The 23,201-nt window shown below is 41.5% G+C and overlaps 1 protein-coding gene across 10 annotated transcripts in view; it reads left to right on the top strand.

Annotated features, from left to right (window-relative positions):
• The window catches only part of LOC101486556 (3',5'-cyclic-AMP phosphodiesterase 4C), a 107,782-nt gene that overhangs the window by 55,522 nt on the left and 29,059 nt on the right, over positions 1 to 23,201 (top strand). Inside the window, exon 1 of one of the 10 annotated variants that reach the window (XM_004564806.6) lies at positions 5,255 to 5,757. The exons of 3 other annotated variants lie outside the window; for them this stretch is intronic. In XM_004564806.6, the coding sequence (XP_004564863.4) occupies positions 5,522 to 5,757 (236 nt within the window). In that variant the 5' untranslated portion in view covers positions 5,255 to 5,521. Of the gene's footprint in view, positions 1 to 5,254; positions 5,758 to 9,887; positions 10,896 to 16,870; positions 17,388 to 22,703; positions 23,077 to 23,201 lie in introns of those variants that run through there. 6 more of the 10 variants (XM_004564808.6, XM_004564812.6, XM_004564810.6 and 3 more) reach the window with 6 other exon arrangements.

The raw sequence follows: 23,201 nt of genomic DNA on the forward strand, positions 1-23,201 counted from the left end.
TTCAATGTATGTTAGCATGTTTCAATAAATCACTGTACCCGTTTCCTTGTAAAATATAGAGCAGTGAGGGGTGGCTCAAGACTTTTGCACATTGTCGTATTAAGAGACAGAGACCGTGTCAGCATGTGAACCTACAGAGTGAACAGGGATTCAGCTGTGTTTATAAAACGTTTCCTTCACCTCCCATTGGATTAAATTAAGGAAATTTTAAAAAAGAACTATGACAGTGCTTTTATGCTAATCTAACTTAATAATTCTTCATTTCAATAATGAGTAATGTCGTTAACCTTTCCAACTAAAAAATGCAATTCTTACACACTGAAGGACGACAGGGTTCATTCAGGTGCACATGAAGGTTTATTGCGCTGAAGCACAGCAAAGGAATTCAGTGTTACTGGCGGCTTCCATTGTAATAACTGGACTGCATTACTTTTGTAGCATTACGTGTAATGGCCCTGTATTAATCAGCCCTTAACACACAGAGAAAATGACCAGTAAACAATTGACAACATAACATGTACTGGCTGGTCTATTTCCTATGACTTTAACTGAAACCAGCTAACAGTTTCCTTTTACATTACTGATGGAACAACACGGTTACAGAGATTAATGCAGGAGGCTAACATGACTTAGCTAGCACACAAACGTTACTAGCGTTACTTTTGTGAAGGATTATTTTGCCTGTTACCCGTTTGGCTGAGCCAACACTGCCACCTACTGGCGGAACTAAATGTCGCCCTAACATCACATCAGGTGGGAGCAAATGAGCTTTTCGCTCTGTGTTATGATGCAAACACATCTGAGACTTGTTCTTAATGCTCAAAATACTCAGGGTGCCACACATTTACTTAGGGAAGTGGAGTGATGGAGACTTGGCCATAACTTGGCCTCAACGAGACAATTTTAGGTCTCACTGTACAGCTCTTCTTTTATGCTGAACACATTAACCCCTTAAAGCCGGCATAACTATTTTTAAATCCCTGTAGAACCGGAACCACGTAAGCTAGCACAATAAATTTTTTTGCATATGAAACCGGAGGAGTTGTACTTGCATCTTATGCCATCAGCTTGTCCTAAGTCACGGTTTCCTTCCACATATGGCTTTGCAAAAACTGCATAAAAAGCACTTGCAGCAGCAAAAACATAATTTTTCAGAAACATGCTTTGCCGATCCGATCAACTGTTCATAACACTCCCTATGTTGGACACTTCCTATGTTGGACATGCGATAGTTGAACTATCGCATGTCCGCCATTACCTGCCCGAATCCGGAAGTGACGTCATTTCGAGGAATTTTTTTTTTACCTTCGGGGCCTTATAAGCCTATACTGGTGTTTTTAAAAGTCATGTTTGACTTCATGCTTTTCTAAATAGTTTCTGGGATGCTTGGAACTCAAATTGCACTGCTGGAAATAGTTCATTTTTATGCACTTGTTTTGTTTTGTTTTTTTGCAAAATTGCATTATAATATTTATCAACAATATTCAACATTTGGACACCACGGCTCCAGCTGCAGGCCCAAGGCTGGAGCCCACCAAAACAACTCCCTGATAACGACTGTGTGATGACTATTCTTCCCGCCCCATGAAGGACACCTGGATTGGCTGGAGGACTGTTTACTTAGCCTGATAGGCCGAAGGACACTGTCTCAGCTAAACTATGGACACGCACACACACACACTTACACTGATAAGCACTCACTCATCCCCCTCCCTTTCCAACGCCTTCGATGCTTGTGCCCTACCGGGGATGATAGCAGTCAACTGGACCAGCACAGATGCTGCAGGACCGGATGCGCTGTCTACGCCGGCTCTCTCTTACCCTTTACCCGCCCTGTTGCTTGTCTCGTGTTTCTATGGTGTATTGATAGTCATGTGCTTTTGTGCTGAGGTGTTTTTTCTTTTATCAAACTGTTCTCCCACTAGGAGCTCAGTCTGAGTGGAGTTTTTTTTCTCCTCCTCTTACCTCATGTAGTGTATTTTCGTTGTTTTTTTCCTATCAGCCTACCTTCTGACATGTCTGCCCAATGTGATGTTTGTGTTAAGTTGGTCAGAAGGTTCCTTTGTGAGTGCGCATGCGCCATTAGCGTGCTGCCTGCTGTAACCCTTAATTTCCCTCGGGATGAATAAAGTATTCTGATTCTGATTCTGATTTTCCTGCAGGACATAAAAATTGGTGTATCTCAAAAATAAAACTATGAAGACGCTCAAAATACATTTCCTGTTGTTGGAAACTATTTTGTACAACTTTTTTGTACAGTTTTGAGGGATAAACTTCTGAAATTTCTCTAACTAGAAATTTATGTAAAAAACAAAACAAAAATGAGTTTATTGCACTTTTTTGCAATTTATGTAGTTATTATGGACTTAATGCATACATATTATTAATATTTGGGCTATAACGGTTTTATTGATGTATAACAACTTTAAATGCTCTCAAAAATGGCACTACAGCATGTAAAAATATAAAGATAAGCTCTGGCGGACTTGGTTCTATGGTAGGTCTTAAAGGGTTAATCCAGCAACCCACTGCACACATGTTGTCACAGTCTTGCTTTTTTAACACAATCCTGTCTCGTATCCCAGCTCTCAAGGGTATGAAAGGTGGGGTAAACCCTGAATAGGCTGCTAGTCCATCACAGGGGTAATACAGACAAAAATACCACTATTCATGCTTTGAATTAAAATCACCAGTTAGCTTAACAAGTATGTTATAGACTGATGGGTGAAGCTAGAGAACATGTAAACACATAGGAAGAAGATGGTTTTTAACCCAGAACCTTCTTGCTGTGAGGCAGTAGTACTAACCACTCCATCACTGTTTGTTTTTTATGTGTCCAACAAATCCGTTTTGGTTCTTACAGATACTCGTTGGACTTGTTGTGACTTTGTATTTACAACCAAATCTCCACCAACTGTGAAAGCGTGGATCTGTCACTGTCTTCACACCACAAATGGGATTTTTCTTACATGCATATCTGCTGAGAAAACAGATTAATGAGAAAGTAGTCTCTTTTTATTAAAAACATACAGTAAGTAGCCTTGGGAGTTGCTGCGAGCTCATAGAGGGAGTATTTTCTCGATTAAATATAAACTGCAATTGTCTAGTTAGGTATGTAGTTAGGTTGTTTCCATCGTTTTTATGATTAAAGATCCTTGACTGGGTATGTGATGCACTTATGTATACTGGAGCTTAATTGATAAAGCAGCATGCGTGCTGTCTGTTCCAAGGCTTTTCAGGTGCTGAAACCCAGTTTGTTTGTGTGTTTTTAAAATGAATTCATGTGTCCGTGTGCATGCATGTCTATGTCAGTGTGTGTGTGTGTGTGTGTGTGTGTGTGTGTGTGTGTGTGTGTGTGCGTGTGTGTGTTTTCTGCTGTCAGCCGTGTGTTTGCATGTGTTTGATCTGGTGTTGCTGGTGGGAGGAGTATGGTTATATGACTCAGTCTAATAAATAGTTCCACATATCCTGGCATTAGTCACTTAAAGAAAAGCCACGGGATTCATCTCCTTGTCTTTTCTCCCCATTGGCTCATAATGGTAACCGTATGACTGAGTCGGCCCACACAGTCTACAGGTTTTTAAATTACCATTCAGCCAAACCTTCACTTAGTCACAACTGTATCAGTAGACTGTGTTGGCAAATGATGTGGGCCATTTCCAGGGCTAAAAGGATCAAAGTGAATTGGGGTTTGCATTATGTTGCTTTAAAGAAAATGGCAAATAAATGATCCAGAGCTCAGTAGCTACAGCTCAAAACCTTGCAGAATAAACTGACATTTCATAATGCTGAGTTTGTGCGTGTGTGTGTATTCATGAGCATTTGTGTCCTTGTGTTTGTGCGTGGGCGCCATCTGCTGGTCACATTTAACAGCACTTCATACAACAGCAGTGTTTTTGTTCATGAGCTCATTGCAGTGACCTCTTGCACTCCCTCCTGAGTTAAATCAGTACTTTGGCAGGCAGCCCCTCAAACTCAAGAGCCCTTCTCCGTCCTTACTTTAATGCCTCATTAAAATGGATGCAGAGGCAAAGAGACATTATGGCAGTGGGGATAATTGTGGCTGGATTTTCTGTGAAGGTATTAATCCCATTTAGATGCATTACGGTGCAGTCACAAAAACAGTAACTGTAGGTTTAAGTGTTACTCACATACTTTAACTCCAGCCCTCGTGGCACTGTAGCTTAAATAGCTCAAAGGTTTGCTGTCATAGTCATAGTCTCGTGTTTTTGTAATGAAACAGATGAAAAGAAAGAAAGAAAAACCCTTTCCACAAAACCCCAGAAACTAATAGTGTTGCATAAAGACTTTGTGGTTCCACTGTTTGATTGACAAGCAATCTGTGATGATTGCAGTGCAGAACCAGCACAGCACTGAACACTTTACATTTGAATGGAGAATCAAAAGTTTTGCTTAATTTGAACTGTTTAACTACTGGGTAAAGCTCCTAATAATGTTTGAGATTCTTCATGTGATTTGCAGTTCCCTTTTCTTGATCTGTTTTTTAATGTGTGGACTGTAAATCTAGAAAGACGTGTACTGATCAGTGATAAATATGGCAACGATCCCTGACTGCCTGAATGCGAACCTGTCATTTAGATGTTTAATAGATTGGGGCCGAGTATTAACTTAAGCACGACTAAAGCACATGCAGCATGTATTTACAGGATGCTCGTTATCGAGGGGAACATTTAGGCACAAGCAGTACAGTTCAGTTTTGTTTTGGGCAGCGGAGGGTTGGGTCACTGGCTGTCTGGGGGTCAGAGATGAAACTCGAGCTGATCTCTGTTTTTCCATCACCCCTCAGCCCCAGTGGGAAACGCTACTCAGTCAAGATACCAGTAAAAGTTTAAGTGACATTTCCAGGATTCTCGTTATCTTTTATCTCAAGCAGGCTCTGCTTTTAGACACAGTGTCGCCCCCACCCCCACCCACCCCCACTACCCCACTACAGCAACCATCATAGTGAAAATCTACCCAGACTGTGGCCTCTTGACACTGCACAGCTCTGGCATGTGTCTACACAGTCAGAGCTGTAATCACTGTCTAATATTTCTGTACTGATGAGTTGAGGAAGGAAGCCGACGTAAAACGGTTCACTCCTCTGTGAAGTGTGTGCAGGACGCAGCTAGTTCACCCGAGGTACGAGCTAACAACGTTATAATTCAGGCCTGGCCATATTTAGGCAGAGCTCAGTGCTATGTAAACAGAGCTTACTGCCGAGGGGAGGGCACACTCCTGCACTCGTGTCCACGTCCGTCAACAGGGCTTTTAGGTGGCTCCGTAGAGAAAAGCCATGAAGCCGTAGCGCAAAAGTGGCTGTGAAGCACTTAGAGCCAACTACGAGCGGCTCCGAATCTGAGCTGCATCATCACAAGACGCGCTTGAGAGCCGTTTACCTAATTCACTTGATAAATGCTGCTGTGCTGAGATGGATGACTTGGACTCCCTGTCAGGGGTTAGAAGGTCGCACCAGAGAGCAGCGTAAGAGGAACATTTTGTTAAACTCCTACACGACAGCATGAGTGAAGCCCTATTGGAAAGCTCAGGGGAGGCTGGCTCCTTCCCACTCAGCAGTCCTCAACCCATCAAGCTGAAGCCGCAGTCACCATCCGGCTCGCCTTATGAATCTCCCAGGATGTCCCCCGGTGACTCTCCTCGGAACTCCCCCCGCCACTCGCCGTTGCTGTTCCGCAAGCTCCTCATGAACCGTAACATTGCCCTGCAACGCCGCTTCACCTTGGCGTACACACCCAGGTAGAGTCAATGACATGGATCTAATTACTGTCGTTAGCTTATGTGGAAAGCTGTGTGTAAGGGGTGGCTCAGGAGGTAGAGTAGGTTGTCTACTAATCGATCGCCGCTTCAATCTGATACTGAAGCCTGGGTTGCTCCTGATGTGTTCATCGAAGTGTGGCTGTTAGGTAGAAAGCACTAAGACATAGTGGGGTGAATGGGTGAAGGAGTTCTTTATAGGTACAACTTTCAGCTGTACGTTGATAAGATAATCAGAAGGTTAGGATTCAGAGGTCATCTTCTCTGAACTCTGCTGAACTCTAATAAACTATAGGCCCAGTGTTTGTTCAGCAGCTCTGAGGTAACATTGCAGAGGCTGCTTTTTCACGTCATCACGGTATGTGTCATGGGTTGGCAGTAGCAAAAAAGCCTCATTGTCTGATAAGAAGGTAACTGTGGGAAATCACAGTTTTGTTGACGTCGGGACCGGTGTCATCTCAAAGGACCTTATTGTTAAGGCAATGAAAGAGAGGGTTTTGTTTTGTGCCCAAGGTGTTCAGCAATCCTGGCGGAGCCAGAGATGAGAAAGGTTTCCTATACCACCAGGGTTTCTGTGTAGCAGAGACAAAGCTAAAGTCTGGAGGGATTCGGGGTGGCTCACCACAGTAAACACAAAGATGACGCTTAATGCTGCATCGTCACTTTGTCAGTCCTTGTGACTGAAAACAGGCAACCTGTGTCCTGCTTTTTGTTTTTACGTCAGAAAAGATGGAGCTGAGTAAATCTTGTTCAGGCTATGACAGAGCCTAAATGTTCAAAGTTTGATGGATGAAGCTGTTTAAATAACAGAGTGATCTATGAAGGCATTTGCTGATTTTTTTTTCCAAAGAGAACCTCACTATGGTAGTTTAAGAAAAAAATAGCAGCAGTGCCGGGTAGTGACGTATTTAGATTTTCCACGGACGTAATCGTGACCAGTAGGTCAATTGAGGAAACTCTGAGAAAGCTGTGAAAATTACCCTGGAGTCTAAAGCCCTCATTTTTCTCTGATGTATGTAAACACTCCAGGAAAAAACTATTTTCGGGTCACGGAGATGCAAGTTTACAAGCGTAGAAGTGTTTTTTAGCATTAAAATCAGTTATATGTAGTAAATAACTGATGTTTTTATCTCTTTTGTAGAGCAGTCACAGTGTTGGAAAATGAGCAGAGTTTTAACAGGGGAAGATCATTTTTATACGACTTTCTTAACAAGGTTGTCTCTGCTGTCACCACCCTCATGTGGCTGCAGGCTGTTTGCAGCAATATTGGTGGTTTCTTCTTGTGGTTTTCATTTTCACCCTTGTTATTGTCAATTTTGCACACAAACGGCATCAGAGCTGCCTGTACATGACCACAGATTCCATACACACCTTTCTTAATTAATTCAATGGTGATAAATGCTGTCTTATGCTTGAGTTTAAAACATAGCATCAAAAAAAGCTGCAATTCACACACAAATATTAAAATTTGTAAAACATGCCATTGTTAAAGATAAATTTGCCAAAGATAATATGTTGCGTAATGATCCCACATTAGCGTTAAGATGCCAGATTATATAAAGCAACTAACCTTTGAGTTGTCATGGTACTAAAAATTATAATCGTGCTCTCAATAAATACACATTTTACCAATCAGTTTAATTATAGAGGCTGCAAACTGATGTCATACTGAAGAGAAAGCCCCCACACGCAGTCACGAACCATTTAGTCGAAAGTTAAACTGTCTTTATCAGATAAACATGAAACCTGGGTGCTTTTGCCCCCCCCGCGGCAGCCCTTCCCGCTCTCCAAACCCCCTGACTGTTTGCCTCCCTGGCAGCCTGCCTGTGACTATGTAGAGGAAGCGGCCTGTAAACACGTTGCGTGTACCTACGTCATCAGTCGTGACATTTTACTGATGTCATTTGATGCCTGCCCGTGTAATGTTTAAACATCCTATTGTTTTATACTGTGAGCCTCCCCGCCACCCCACCCTATCAGGTGTGCGAGTCTCAGTGCCAGCATAAATAAAATATGAACCACACCGAGCAGAAACTAAAACCCAAACAAGACTGCAAAAGAAGGATGAGGACAAAAGTGCAGCTTTAAGCCATTTAAAATTCAGAGTATTTCAATCAATTCCTTCTAGTTAAAATGCTTTGGAGGAAGTGGTGAGTTTAATTATTTGTCTAACCTTTTCCTTATCATTTTTTTTTTTTTTTTGACAGATTAAAGGAAGGGTAGTTACAAGAAATAAGGATAACAAGAGTCACAGCAGGGTGGTTGTAATGACAAAAATAAGCCCACAGGCAATCAGGAAGACGACCTTTATTGCTTATTTAAATGTTTAACAGCATTGAAAAATAGCATTAAGGACAGATATTCATTAGTATTATAAAGCCCATGCACTGTCAGGTACCTTTCAGTAGGATTTAAATGAGCCAGACCATTTTTACTGTTTCTTTGTCTTCATTACATCCTGTTTGGTTTATTTGATCTGTTTTAACTTATGAGCCTCTTTACATACATGGGCTAACAACAAGATAAATGATCTATCAGCACAATGCCCTATTTTAGTTTGCAGTTCATGTAGTGCTTAGGGAAGTGGTTGTGGTGTGTTTGGTTGTTGCCGTGCAACAAGTGTCCGTCAGTCTGAAAGTGAATTGGCATGTCAGTATCTGCATGGGTTTTGCCCTGACAGCTCTCAAAGGCCAGTCCCCTCTGCTGTTAGCAGTGTGGAAATAAAGCCAGGAACGTGTGACTTATGCATCCATATATCTTATATATTTACACTGGCGTGCAATTTATATCACTTATCACTGCCATTGATAAGTTAGTCAGAAAACACACAACTGATGCTCAAAATTTTAGCCTGTTTCACAATGACTGCCAATGATGAAAAGGATCCTGCAGTCTGCATGCAAGATGTGCAACAAATTCCCCTGATCAATAACTTGATTTTTTTTATGTGACTCCATCAGTCTCTCAGATCATTGTGGAGGAACTGTGGTCTGCTCTTTTTTATACCTTTGCCTCAGGTATCTTTAAGGTCCTGCCACAGCATTTCAGTCAGCTTGCGTTCTGGACTTTGACCGGGCCATCGCATTACCTTCTTTTCTTTTTCAGCCATTCTGTTGTAAATTTGATGCTTTGCTTGGGATCATTGTCCATTACATGATGCAGGTTCGCCCAGCTTTAGCTGACAGATGGCCTCGTATTTGACTCTAGAAGACTTTTACTATACAGGAGAGTTCATCGTCAAGTCAATGACTGCAACATGTTCAGGTCCTGTGGCTACAAAAGCAGCCTAAATTGTCACCCCTCCACCACCATGCTTGACAGCTTTCTCCAAAGACTGCTCCAGAAGTCTTGTGGTTTGTTCAGAGGCAATTGTGAAAACCGAAACTGTGCTGCCTTGTTCTTTCTCCTGGCAACCTTTCCAAATAAGCCATACTTCATTTAGTCCACTTTTTTTCTAATGGTGCTAATATGCTACCTGAGACCTATAGAGTCTGAGATTGTACTAATCTTCTGTCTGATTGCATTGTGCAGTCTGACCTTGGGGTGAATTTAATGGGACATCCACTCCTGCAAAAACGTTTGCATTTATGACGTCTTGACCCAGCATCGCTTACGATCAGTTGAATTTGTTTAGCAGCACCTGTTGAATCACGGGGTGTACTCGGTTTCCACAGCACTGCAAAGACTGGATTTCTCTATTTTTTTCATTCCATAAATCAAACAACTGATTGATTGAGCAAAAGCAATAACCTGCAGACGAATCTGTTAGGTGCGGCCCTTCTTTGATTGTCTTTGAATCTGAAACTTGCCGGTGATAAAAACTGCACAAGTTGAAACTCAGGGCTTTCTCCCTATGGTTAGTTTATCCACGTTTTTTTGCCGTAAATCCTAACATGTGTTTTGTCAGGCCCACCCAGCCCCCGTTGCCACCCTGCCCAGCACCAACTCTAACAATAACCTCTATAATTATGTAGCTGCAGGGCAACAGAAGGAGGGTATTGGGTCAGGCAGCATGTTGATCTCACGTGTCAACGAAGGCTGCGTCAAGCTAGCTCTGCCAGACACAAAAACACCCGCCAGCCACACAGTCGAGTCAGATCTCCCTTTAACAAGTTGGGACACACCGAAATGTTGTGCAGCCCTGTAACTCTCTAAATGTGGGAGCATTTTCTCTCTTTGAGGTTTTTCTTTGGAAAGCTGCAAGTGTGGCTCGAAACGCGACCAGTTTGTAACTTGAACATCTTGACATTGGATATCCTGTACTAGACAGATTGGAGCTCGTGGTGGTCTGTCCTCAGCTCCCACAGCGACCTCGGGGGATTCCTCCAGTGTTTGCACTGCCAAAGGAAGAGGTCAAACCCTCACTGACGCTACCCTGCAGTGTCACTGCTCTCAGAAGTGGCTCAACCCTTCCCCTTTCCTGCGAACAGTGAGTGAGTGCCTGACAGAGAAGTAGAGAAACACTACTTTCAAAATTTTCAGACTTCTCTACAGGTCGCCTGTTTTCTCTCTGTTTTGGAGTTGTACTACTGAAAACCCCTTCAGGAATGCTGTCAGTGTCATGTCTGGGATTAGTTTGGGTATTTACAACAACAAATCAATGAGAATGGACAGACAACTGTGGAAAATCCTTCAATTCAGTTGAGTCTACAGTTACAACAGCTGCATGTGTGCTTCTTGCTTGTGGAGACTAATTGAATATCACACTCCTGTCTGCCTTGTTGGGGCTTGCCTGAAACCTCGGCGCAGAAACTCTGCAGCATTCCACGATTTCTCTTCCCGCATCCCGAGGAACAGAAGATTGGGCAGATCTGCTCTCTATCTGATCCTTTCCATTTTCTTTTTGCCTCTCACCTGGAATCTTCATGTTTTTTGGTTTATCGGCGCGCAAAACTTCATGGAGCCGATCCAGATACCCCCGGAGGTTTACGGGAGAAAAATAACTAAACTGTGAAGAACTGTTGTAAGAGGCTCAGATCAGATGTGCAGTTTATTTTCATTACAGCCCAAAGTGTCTCATATGAGTCAGGCGCTCGAGGGACAATGAACAAAGACCTCCGATTGACAAGGAAAGGAGGGCTGACTGGTTTTGGACACGGTCGGAGACACTCGTGCTTGGGGTATGTTCCTAAACTCTGCATCCTGCATCTCCTTGGCACTCGTATTCATGAGAGGGAGTGTTCAGATAGGCTGCTCAGCGAGATTGGCTCAGAGATCTGCACTTGTAGTGTCACTGCGACAGTAAGAAACATGGAAAATAGACTGTAGATAATAATTTTTTAAACAAACACACATCCCAGAGAAGGCTGTTGCAGATAAAGTAGGCACTCTGGCATGAGATCTCACTTTTTTTTTTTTTTTTAAAACAGCAGCAGAGAGCTGGCGTGTAGCAGCTGATAAATATTCAAATGATTATACAATTTTGGTAATTGGAACTTAGATTTCATAGTACCAACTTCTTTGACAATGCCAATGCATTGTTTTTAAAGTTGTGATTTGGTGTTTTTTAAAATGCAATTATTTTGTATTTGCTTGCATTAAAACCAGCAGCTTTCAAGAGGAAGCAAGTTACATTTGTGGTAAGTTCCAGCCAACAGACTTCCTGTTTCTGCTGCAAGTCACGCACATTTTATTGCACGATGAAGTTGCTCAAATAGTCTGACTGATTGTGTGCCCTCCGCTTCATGAATAACAAACTTTTCTCACTGATGTTTCCGAGCAGGAGGCAGATGTTTTGGACAGATGTGACGTTAGTTATTCCTGACGTCACAATGAGGAGCTGACTCTAATGATAATCCCTCACTGGCTTCTGTGCGTCTGCACGTCTCTTAAGTTATAAGCAAGTTTTCTGCACAAGTTCTCACTGCACACACACCTTCTGTAGATCTTATTGTGCTGTGTTTGTGTGTATTCAAACTCGACTGCTCATGCCTGTTTTTGCCCTCCCTGCTGGTAAACTGAGGTGAAATCTGAGGGCCAAAGGTTTCTTCTTTTCTGCCAGTTCAGCAGTTCACTCAGTTATGCACGCCACATCTCAGCAAAACCACACCTTTACCTCCGTGACCATGATCTGCGAACTAGGAGTATTAATCCAGTTAAATCCTCCTAAACGTCTTTATATTTAATATTACTCTTAGAATTACTTTTAGTGGATTTGTTGGGGCTCCTTATTTTTGAATTACGACTGTTGTCACATAACTCAGTTTTCTTAATTACAAAATAAGAGAAAATCTTTTTTTGGGAAATAGTTTCAGCTTCAAAGCTCTAAGTTGTGTGAAATGCTTTAATTTTTGTGTTTTAAGATGAGGGATATTGGAATATTTAGTACTTTGTGATTTGGCAGGTTGACAGAGAATATCAGTAACCAGTTACCCATTAGACCCAGTTTGTAACAAGTAAACTAATATTAGGACTGACTTTTGACCTAGTGCCGCCACAGTTGAGTCTAAGCAGGGCAGGGGAGATGTGGGGTGGGGGGTTGATACCACAATAACACACCAGACCCCCAAAATAAACCCCCCGAGCCTAAATTTGTTCCCCCAGCCCCACCAGAGGCTGGCAGCAAATAACACGTGAATGTGACACGTGTTTGTCGTTCCTTGCGTGCACACAGCCATAGCCGCCAGTCACAAAATCCATACTGATTGTTCCACCAAAGAGTGTGTGAGGTCATCTTGGGCTACAGGGTGTGCGTTAAATCAGTTCTTGAAGTAGAGATGTGATATTTTTTTATTGCTGGGTTATTACTGATGATAGGCTCTTGAGTTTTGTTTTGTTTTTTAATAATTCACTTTTCACATCACGTACTGTTGATGTTTACCTCGCTATCCATCAGTACAAGGAGACTGTGATGCTGACTCTTTAAAATTATTGCAATTTCTACTCTCATTTGTGCTAACGAGTGCAGAGATCTGTTGCATTGTTTATATATGTGTGTGTGTGTGCATGTGTGTGTGTGTCTGGCTTTCCTCCATTTAGTTTACTGGCAAACAGCAACCTCTGCTGGCCTGTCAGCTCAGCTTAGTCACAACTGTGGCTTTACAAAACTCCTGTTTGCACAATGTCCACATTTCATATTCATTCATCATCTTATTAACTTGCGTTGGACAAGTAAACATAAATGTTAAAAAACTAATGATAAGAGTTGGTATAGATAAGACTGTTGTGTGTGTTATAGGAGATACAGGACCTGAGTCCATCAAGAGGAGTGTGTGAACTCCTGAATAACCAAAGATGGTAGTAATAGGTCTAAAAGTATGTTAAGAATTCATTATAAATGATGTGGTATGAATGCATTTGGAAAATACTGAATTAGAAAATAGTATTTTAAAGTTTGTGCGTGCACTTCACTGTGTCACCACAGATTTCTGCACAAGGTGGCGCAAGAATATCTGTGCTGCTGTCTTACTGTTCGCGTCTTTAACTGTAGAATAGACTCTCCCTGCTTTCCGATGCAGAGCGCACTAAAAGATCCTTAAAGGAGGAGTTAAACAAAACTTCATTGTACTGAAAAGTTCCTCAAACACTTTCTCACACTTTCAGACACACACGCTCATGACACTCTGCCCTCACAGCTCATTCTCATTAGCAGAGGTAATGTCATAGGAGCCTGCAGCCAGCTGGGCCGTGGAAGTCATTTGGCCAGTTGGATTTGGTTACACAGCGGCCTCACAAACACCTCATTCTCAGCAAATCTCCACGCTGGCATCTGTTTAGAGGTCCAACACAGGAACATTTCACAAGGACAGATGCCAGCATTGGAGGGGAGAAACAACAGGAGTTTAGTTTAACTACAAATATTTAAATATGATACCAGAAATCACAGCATGCGGAACAAAATAAGTTTATTCTGTCTTTCCAGATATTACAAATGGCCTTTAAGACAGCGCTGGAAAAATGCAGGAGTAGGGAGGAATGAATTGTACCTCTGTGCTTTAGTTTTTCACCTTTTTGAAAATATTCTGCATTCTAGTAATGCCACTTTAGCTCTGTGAGGCCTTCCTTTTCAATTTAATCAACTCAACAAAACTATAAACTGGGAATCTGCATTCCGAGATAAACTGGAATGTGGGAAAATGAACAAGAAGCAATTGTGAAAATAAGACTTCCCAGAAAACACCAGGCACTCGCTGACGTTGTGTCCCTGACCGAAAATGGTCTGATGCCAAAAAGTGTAACCAGACGCCCAGAGGAGCTGCTGCTGTTCCAGGTAGACCGTCCTTTACAAACCAGGAAATATTTATCATATTATTGTTGCGGACTAAGCAGATGGATTAGTCTTTATTTTGCCAAACCCAACATCTGAACATCTGAATTTGTGTGTGTGTGTGTAGCGATCAGGCATAACATCATGACCATTGACAAGTGAACTGAAAAACACTGATTATCTCTTCAGCGTGGCACCTGTTATTGGGTGGGACATTTTAGGGAGCAGTGAGCAGTGAGTTGATCTGTTAGTAACAGGAAACATTGGCAGATGTAAGGCTAAACTGTCACGGTTAGACGACTGGATCAGAGCATCTCCAAAAACTGCAGCTCTTGTGGGGTGTTCCAAATCTGGAGTGGTCAGTATCTGTCAAAAATGGTCCAAGGAAGGAACAGCGATGAACCAGCAACAGGATCGTTGGAGGCCAAAGCCCAGTGTTTCATCTGGGGAGCGAAGGCTGGCCTTTGTGGCCCAATCCAACAGACGAGCTACTTTAGTTCAAATTGCAGAAAAATTAAATGCTGGTTCTGATAGAACGGTGTCAACAAGCCCATTTCCTGTATCTCAATCCAGTCGAGCGTCTGTGAGATGTGCTGGACAAACAAGTCCGATCCATGGCCTCGCCTTGCAACGTACCGGATTTAAAGGATCTGCTGCTAATTTCTTGGTGCCAGATACCACGCCTGTAAGGCTCCGTGCTTTGATGGCTCAGTGCTGTTTTGGCAGCAAAATATTTGGCAGGTGGTCATATTGTTAAGCCTGATTGATGCATGGTTCTTGGGCTTCTTGGAAAACCTTATGCCAGATGGCTGGAAGGGAATTCAGTCTTAATGTGTTTTATGGGTTTGCAGGAGGTTTGCTTGTAGGGATGTTTTATGTCTTTATTGACAGTGACAGTTTAGAGTGCCCTACTCTGTCTGCATTTACAGGAGCAAACCAAATGTGCTCTTGATTGTTTGATTCCAATAAAACTGTTGCCAGTGATTCTGTTTGCAATTATAATTTCCACGATGAGTGACGGCTGACCAGTTTGATTTATTTATTTTTATTATGCTTTATTCACATGAATGGAGTCCCTGACTTAGGTGCAGGGAAAGTTTGCATCTGGCTATAACTGTGAGACAAATAAAGAGTGAAACTGTCAATTCCCCTTGCAGGAAAGTCACCAGAAGATGTGTAGGGTTCCCCATGGTCTTTTTTATGAATGAGGGTAATGCAACAGATTAGTTTAACACTATTTTTATAAGTGTGTTGACGTCATTATTAGGCTGCTCTGGTTTAGAGGGACCAGCGTCTGACCCAGTTCTTTTGGGAGGCTAGAAGGAGGTCAGTTATGATTACAGTCACACAGGATACAGCACAACGGTATAATAAGCTGGTAAAAAGTGTGGTTCTTATGTGTCCACAGACATGTTCCTGATCACCTTGAATTATTATGTTTTTCATAGATTTGAGCAGCCCATCCAGCAGCAATGTCCCAGAGAGAGAGAGGTGGTGTTTGGAGGGTTTCTTAGACCCGTTACTTACACTGGAGTAGCACAGAAACTGCGAGCTTACCTGCCATGAATAATGAGCTTTCTTTTTGTTTTAATCTTCACTGATTAAAAAAAATTGTTGCTGAAGTTAAAGATGATTGCTATGCTATTAAAGTGTGGCTTTGTGGGAACACCAGCCATTGAGAAATAGCTCCGCACAGAAAGACTTCGTCACAACTAGCCACTTAAAAGTTCAGAGATTAGGGTGAAACATCTGCGTCCCCCCTTTGTGACTACGTCACAACATCTGGCTGCATCGTTAGCCAACCATTTTTTTAAAAAACGGGTTGACATTTAAATCCCCCTCTGCTCCACCTCCTCTCCCGTGTGCCTGCCAACACGTCTGACCCAGGCTCCGGCCCACTGTCTCAAAAGACAAATATTTGCCTGCAGTGTCGACAGCAGCGGGCCAGCCAGTTGGTGAGATCACCGAGTCCAGCAAGTCCACCGCTCTGTGTCGTGAGACTGACTGGTGCTGGTGTGCTAGAGCTGCTGCAGGCTGAAGTATTTCACAAAAAGGGGGAATATCTAATTAAACCTGCTAACACACTGCTGTTTGAATGTTGCTCCTCAGATGCACTAAGCGACTTTGCTCGCTTTTCTTTTGAAAATACTTTAAAAGTACTTGATACTTTCCCACACAAGTCTGGCCATCATGTCGTCAGAGTGTCAATGGTTCCTGTTGCACATAGATGTAGTTTTCTAAATTTGTCTCACATGATCACTTGGACTCGAGGAACTGACTAGATCCTCCTTAAAGGTCAAAGGTTATTGTGACCTCACAATGGCAATAATTGGAAAATTCATACAGTAAATAGGGTGAATTTTTTCATATTCATATGTAATGAATGAAGTGATGACATTTTTGAGGTGTGAGGCAGGAATGCTTCATGACTCATGTGTGTTTGTTGATTCTGCAAATAAGTAAGATGGGAGACACACCTCTTCTTTTACGCACACATACACTGCTTATACAATACACATACGTACATGTCTTTGTGCCAGCATTCATTTACATAATACTTTCCCTCCCTACTTAACAATCAAACTAAGCTCGCAATCCTGCCCTAAACCAAAACTGAATTCTTTAAAGGGATCTTAAAAGGCGAAGGCTGCCTCACAGTTCTCATTGAAACTCAAACTGGTCCTCGCTGAGATATATGGCAGAAGTATATCCACATGCACACAATGAAGCTACTCCAACTGAAAGCAAATACACCCATATCAGTCCCCTCTCTAACCCACACATACTGTACATGCACATGTACATAGTTCATGTCTTTTTTAAAGCCTCAGTAGTCCATGTGCCTGGAAGGAGGAGACAGAGTGAGACAGAGGGAGGGAGAAAGGAGCGTGTCTCCAGAGGGAGGGAGAGTTCAGCTCTGAACTCCTCAACGTGGATTAGAAAGAAGCCTCCTCACGCTCTGCTCTTGTTTAGCTTTTCTGTGTTCCACCGCATGAAACAGCAGCATGACGCTGAGGAAATGACTCTTTAAAACCCACACTGCTTTGATCCCTTTTCCTTTCTTCGCCCTCTCCAAACGCCGGACTGGAGTCATGTTGCCAAAACACACCGAGGAGGGCTTTCCTCCATCTGCCCGCGTGTCAGTGGAAACCCGGTGTGCCGTGAAGGGAGAGAAGAGAGCGCGTGGGAGCCGAGGAGCAGAGGAGCGCCCGGAGGAGGAGGAAAAGGATAATTAGTGGAGAACAAAAGCAGCTGAGAGACAAACTGTAGACATGAGTTTACCAACTAACTGTGTGTATCTGACGCCCTCGGTCCAGGATCGCTACTTCAAAATGCGGAACGGGAATATCTGCGGGTCGCCGTGCGCCGTCAACCGTCCCATCGACATCGTTCAAAAGCGCAGGCGGTAGGCCAGATGTGGTTTCAATCCAGATGTTGTTGTTGCACAACCCTGAGCACACTGGTGTCTGAACTTTTTTGTTTTTCTTAAGAAAGCTTTTCAGTTCTTTCACACAAAGTAAAGTTCTTTTATATTAACTTAAAATAACTAAAGTTATGGGTTTAACTGTAACTTGGCCCCCGCAACATAATGAAGAACTAGAGCATTTTTTAACCTAAAATAGCATTAATGCATCATATTATTTTATGTGTATTTATGTCTATTTAGGTTAGAGAAATTAGAATGAAATTCAAAGCGGTGTATCCTCCAGTATGTGGCATTTACATCGTGTTTTCTTTTAGTGTTCATATCATCAAGCTGCACTCTCAGTACGTGTGTTAGTTTCCCTTTAAAGCAACATACAATGAATACTTTGATATTGTTATTTAACAAGCACAGTATCTTTACATCCAAACAAGCCCCTGATGTTCACACTGTGCAAAAATGTTCTTCATCTCCTGGATCCAAATCATTTTATTCCAGGACATTAACGGAATAGAGAGTGACATGTGCATATGAGTGGAAAATATGCAATCACACAGTGGCTTTTAGCTCACAATGACAAAGTCATCAGAGTTTGTCTGTGCGGTTTGCAATTCTAATGGTGAGTCAGATGGACTGATGAGATCTTTGGAATTTATGAATCAGTTTCTTGTAAATCTGTGTGTGTGCGTCTTAAATAGTCGTCATTTATACATGAATTTCAGCTTAACCCGCTGCTTGACCACCTCAGCTCGTTTCCTCTGATACTTTAAATACTGACTGTTTAGAGTATGACCATTGTCCATATTTGTAGTGATTTTACAAAACAGAAGTTTTTTTTAAGATGATTGAAGAAGGAACAGCTGACGCCTGAATGTGCAGAATCTGGATGAATGGATGTAGAAGTTGTAGATACAGAAATATGTAACGACATCTCTATATGACATAAAAAACAACTCTGTATAGTTGACACATCCTCATGTGTTACAACACGTATGAGTATACCTGAAAGTGTCCGCTGCTTTAAGAGCACAGAAGGAAATATGACTAATTCTGCAGCTGACCTTCCAGAAAAGTAATGACGACATAAGCCGTGTTTGACAGGGAGGGGGATCAAAGTGATTTTATAATGTCAACCCACCAATAAAAACAAAAAACCTTCAAAGGCAGATACCTAATGAATGCTGAGCTGGACGTATTTATAGGCCTGATGGATGAACCGCATAAAGGAGAGCTCAACGTGGAGTGTAATCTGCCAAATCTGTTTAACAGGGAAACCTACTACTTTTAGTAGTACTTTTACAGAGAGTCTTCAGAGAGTGCAAATATTTAGCTTTTGCCTTTAGGGTTATGATTAAGGGGGAGTTTGCTGAGAGTGGAAAAGCGTCAGTGACGATGTATCACTCACCTCCCTTCTAATTATGTCCTGATTTTTTTTTTTTTCCCCACTGACACTGACGCTGCGCGACGACTCATAGCACCGCGTTACGTCTTGTCTTTTCTTGTTCTGACCTGTACTGTACACATACTATTAGTACTGTATATAGTACTTGACTGTAAGTATTGTGGGAAATACTTGGACCCGGAACAACATTTTAGTTATTGATTAATATTTAATAAAATATTTGTCTGATTAATTGTTTAGTTTAAAAATTTTGTTTCTATAGACTAATGATGCGATAATTTTTCAGTTAAAAAATAGTCCACATGCAAGCGACTTTTTTATTATTATTATTTGTCGCCTCTTTTCAGTTTCTCCAGTGTAAAGATTTGCTGTTTTTGGCAGCCTGAATATCTTTTTGTTCTGGGCTTGAATATTTTCTCAGTGTCTGCTTCTGTTCTTCAACCACAGCATGTTCGCAAGGTTGTCTTTAAGAACTGAGCAGGCATAGTACAATTTTTTAAGTGTATCTTGTGGCAGTGGAAATTTTATTTATATAGCACATTTCATTACATGCAAACTAAATGAGGACCAGTAAAAACACATTTACAGTTCCTAAAAGGAAACAAAATATAATGAACAAAAGAAAAAGCTCCTATTTACTGTAGGACTGCGTAGATAAAAATAGATTTATTTAATGCTTTTGATGCACAATTTAATTGATCAGCTGGGAGCTTGTTCCAAAGAACAGCACCACAGTGACTAAAAGCACCTTCAGCTCACTTAGATCTGATTCTGGGAACAGTTCAAAGATCTGCAGCTGATGAACTGAGGGGGATGACCGGACTGTGAACAGTAAGCAAACAGGAGGTGTACTGAGGGGCCAAACCACTGAGAGCCTTAGGAACTGATAAAAGTATTTTAGTGGTAATTCTGCATTGTGACTTCAATACTAGAGTTCAATACCAAGCCCCCGTTTGTCACTGACAATTTAAATTCCAATAAAGTTTTTTTGTTTGTTTGTTTTTTAATGAAGGAGACTGTAAGGCCTGTGGTGGCAAAAAGTAAAATAGACATCATGACTTCTTTCTTACTTTTAGGTTGCAGCCTTGTCAAAGTAAGCATTTTGACCAATATGGTCATTTTCAGTCATTTATTTAAATTAAATAAAATTTAAAAAAAGCTACATCTTACATTATGTTGTAGCTGTAATCAGAATATAATTAAAATAAAAAATCAAAATCTTGGAAATCTTGCTAGATGTTATATTGTCCTGATTTAATCATAAATGTATATTTTAACCCTTTAAAGCCAAGAATATCATATTTGGTACATGTGCTCTTGTGAGTTTTTGAGACTTGTACCTCATCAGCATTTTTACCCTTAAAAAATGATATGAATTGCATGACACATTTTTAATGACTAAATTGTGAAATTATGGCTAATGTTGCAAATGTTTGCACAAATTAAAACTGCACATTAAGCAGATTAAGATTTATATATATATTTATATCTATATATCTATATATATATATATATATATATATATATATATATATATATATATATAGAGAGAGAGATATATAGATATATATATATATATATATATATATATATATATATATATATATATATATATATATATATATATATATATAGAGAGAGAGAGAGAGAGAGATATATATATATATATATATATATATATATATATATATATAGAGAGAGAGAGAGAGAGAGAGAGAGAGAGAGAGAGAGAGAGATTTTTTACATGTAAACAGATGGAATTGTTTTTTTAGTTTTTCAGTGAATTTCAGTGCGATCTCTGTTGAAGGTGAGAGCAGACAGGTTTCAGTGGATGGGCTCGGAAGTGTTTGGTGTTTGCATGAAGATGACAGTGAAATGGTCTTTGCTGCTTGTAAAGCGACATACTTTATAGTGCTGCCTCACAAAGTCAGATCCGTACTACAATGCCGACTGTTGCATTGCCCTGCAGACGGGTTCCCTTGTTGTTGTAAAATGCCAGACCACAGTGTTACCTGTAATGTTTCTAAATATGAGCATCTACTATCAGATTCACGTGTAGATGTTCCAGAAAATCAAATGCCAAACCACTGACCTCACAGGCAGTCATTTGTAAGTAGTAAAACTGAGCTGATATCTTTTTATTGTGTCCTAGCTGCAGGTGGTAAGAGTTGAAAAACGCAAGACGTCTCCAAAAGTACTCTCATTAGATTCACACGTAAAACATATTTATCGACTTAAACATGATGACCAGTTAGCTCATTTAAAAGAAACATTTTATCAACATCCGTCGTGTGATTTATTTATTTTTTTATTCACAAAGAAAAATAATAATAATCAAAATCAGACGTGGAATCAAACAGCAGCATCGTCTCAGAAAAGGTGTCGTGTGACTTTTCGTGCTTTCTGCCTGTCCCCTCCCAGTAGTTCAGCAATGAGAGCTGACCTTTGGTGGCGTTGCAGCAGCTTGGCCGGTGCCATGGGCCCCAGGCCATGTCAACACACGGAAAAGCGATGCACAGCTCGCTCCCCGTATGGTCACAGGTCACCGTGAGCTGCCAGTATGTATTCCCACATAATGTAAATAGAGAGTAATGTTAGCTGTTGCAGTTGTGGAGTTGTGCTCACAGTGAGAATGAGTCAGCAGTGAGTATCAGCTGACAGTATCAGTGCTCTCATTATGCCCCTGCAGCTGCTTAGGCTTTACTCACCTGCACCAGCTCCATCTGTATAACTCATGCTTGTCACAGGCATATCTCAGCCCGTGTTTGCCATATCACACTGATATGTATATCTGCTCTGTTGGCTCTATTTTTGCAGGGTTTCTTTAAACTGTATGGGTTTGGTGGGTTTTACAAATCTCAACAATAGTAACTACTCTTCCAAAAAGCGTAAAATGGCATATATTGTTCTGGTTAAGTATTTCCCCGAGGACCTGGATGTGCTACAAAGCAGAGAGGGTATTTCAGCCAGCTTTCCACTTAGACGGAGGTGGCAAGAAAATTGAATAATTTATTTTATTTTATTTTTAAAGTTACTTACTTTTCAAAGAGTTTTTACCTGAGCTTTCAGGCCTTTTTGAAGCTCTCTAGTTTATTGTAATTATGTAACTAAGTTAGATATTGTACTGGAACTTTGGTCTTGTGATAATAGTTGGTTGGCAAACATGGCCTATCTATATGTAAGGCTTTCAGTGGACCCTATAAATGTTTATCGGCACTGACATTTGACCCCCTCCCAGTTGGTGCTTTAGTCTTCTGATCTTGTGTCTGAATTCACTCAATCTGTCATCCAGATGTAGCTTTTCGTATGTGACACAACGATGATGCCATACATCTTTACAAGTTCTCCTCTCCAGTTGGTTCTTGTCTTACATAGAGGTTTATTTAGCACCTTCAAGACAAATATAACAGGCTCCATCATTAATCTCCCGTTTTGTGACAAAGGATGTGCCCTGATGTGAGGACAGGAAATATTGATGGCTGCTCCCTGGACATGATCCCAAATCATTTCCAGTTCACAGATGATGGCTCAGCTCGCTGAACCGCGGGACGCCTCGACTCAGAGTCCCCAGAGTCGCTCCTCTACGTTCCTACAACAAACACGTGTCGACAGAAATCCCACCGTGTCTGCAAGCTCGGGCCAGCTGGTTTCTCTTTAGCGTGTTTCATAGCATCCTTTGTGTTTGGTGGAAAACAAAACTGCAGTGAGAGGAGCGTTGGGCTGGGAATAATTGCAGGCCTGCATGCTGGTCGATCGGCATTGCAGCGACAGCTATGAAACCACAACTGACGTCAGCAGTCAAGTGTGACTGTGTGTGTGTGTGTGTGTGTGTGTGTGTGTGTGTGTGTGTGTGTGTGTGTGTGTACTCATGTTGAATATCACTACTAGAATAGTGGACTGAGTGTTATCCTGACATCTGTGTGATTCCAGGAATGATGATCAACTCAGAGCCAGGCAAACACTCAACAAAGCGGCGCTGTCCAATTGTTTTCTCGCAGTAGACAATAGTTTGGTTGACCGGACTTTTAACGAATGAGGAATTAAGGTGTCCACATGCAGCCTGCTTCTGCTCAGTTTGTCACAGGTGAACTCCATCACCTACATAGACTTGAGGGCTCCGCCTACACAGCGGGAGGCCAGGTAGGGAAAGCCCGGAGATCGCACTTCAGTTGGCTTGACAGGTAAAATTAAATAATAATCGAGCTATATGAAAAAAGATGACGCAACCTTTTTTGGGAAGTGGAGTTGCAAGACAACTGGAACAATAAGGTAAAGAAAGAAATACTAACATAGAGGAAAAGTGACTCAGAGTCTGCTTGTCTCTTGTTTTTTGCTTTGTGGAAGTTTAACAAAGACGTTGAATATGTAGGGGAACGGATATCATCTAGGACTGT

Source organism: Maylandia zebra, linkage group LG15, assembly GCF_041146795.1.
Source record: "Maylandia zebra isolate NMK-2024a linkage group LG15, Mzebra_GT3a, whole genome shotgun sequence".
In the NCBI taxonomy this organism is placed as follows: Eukaryota; Metazoa; Chordata; class Actinopteri; order Cichliformes; family Cichlidae; genus Maylandia; species Maylandia zebra.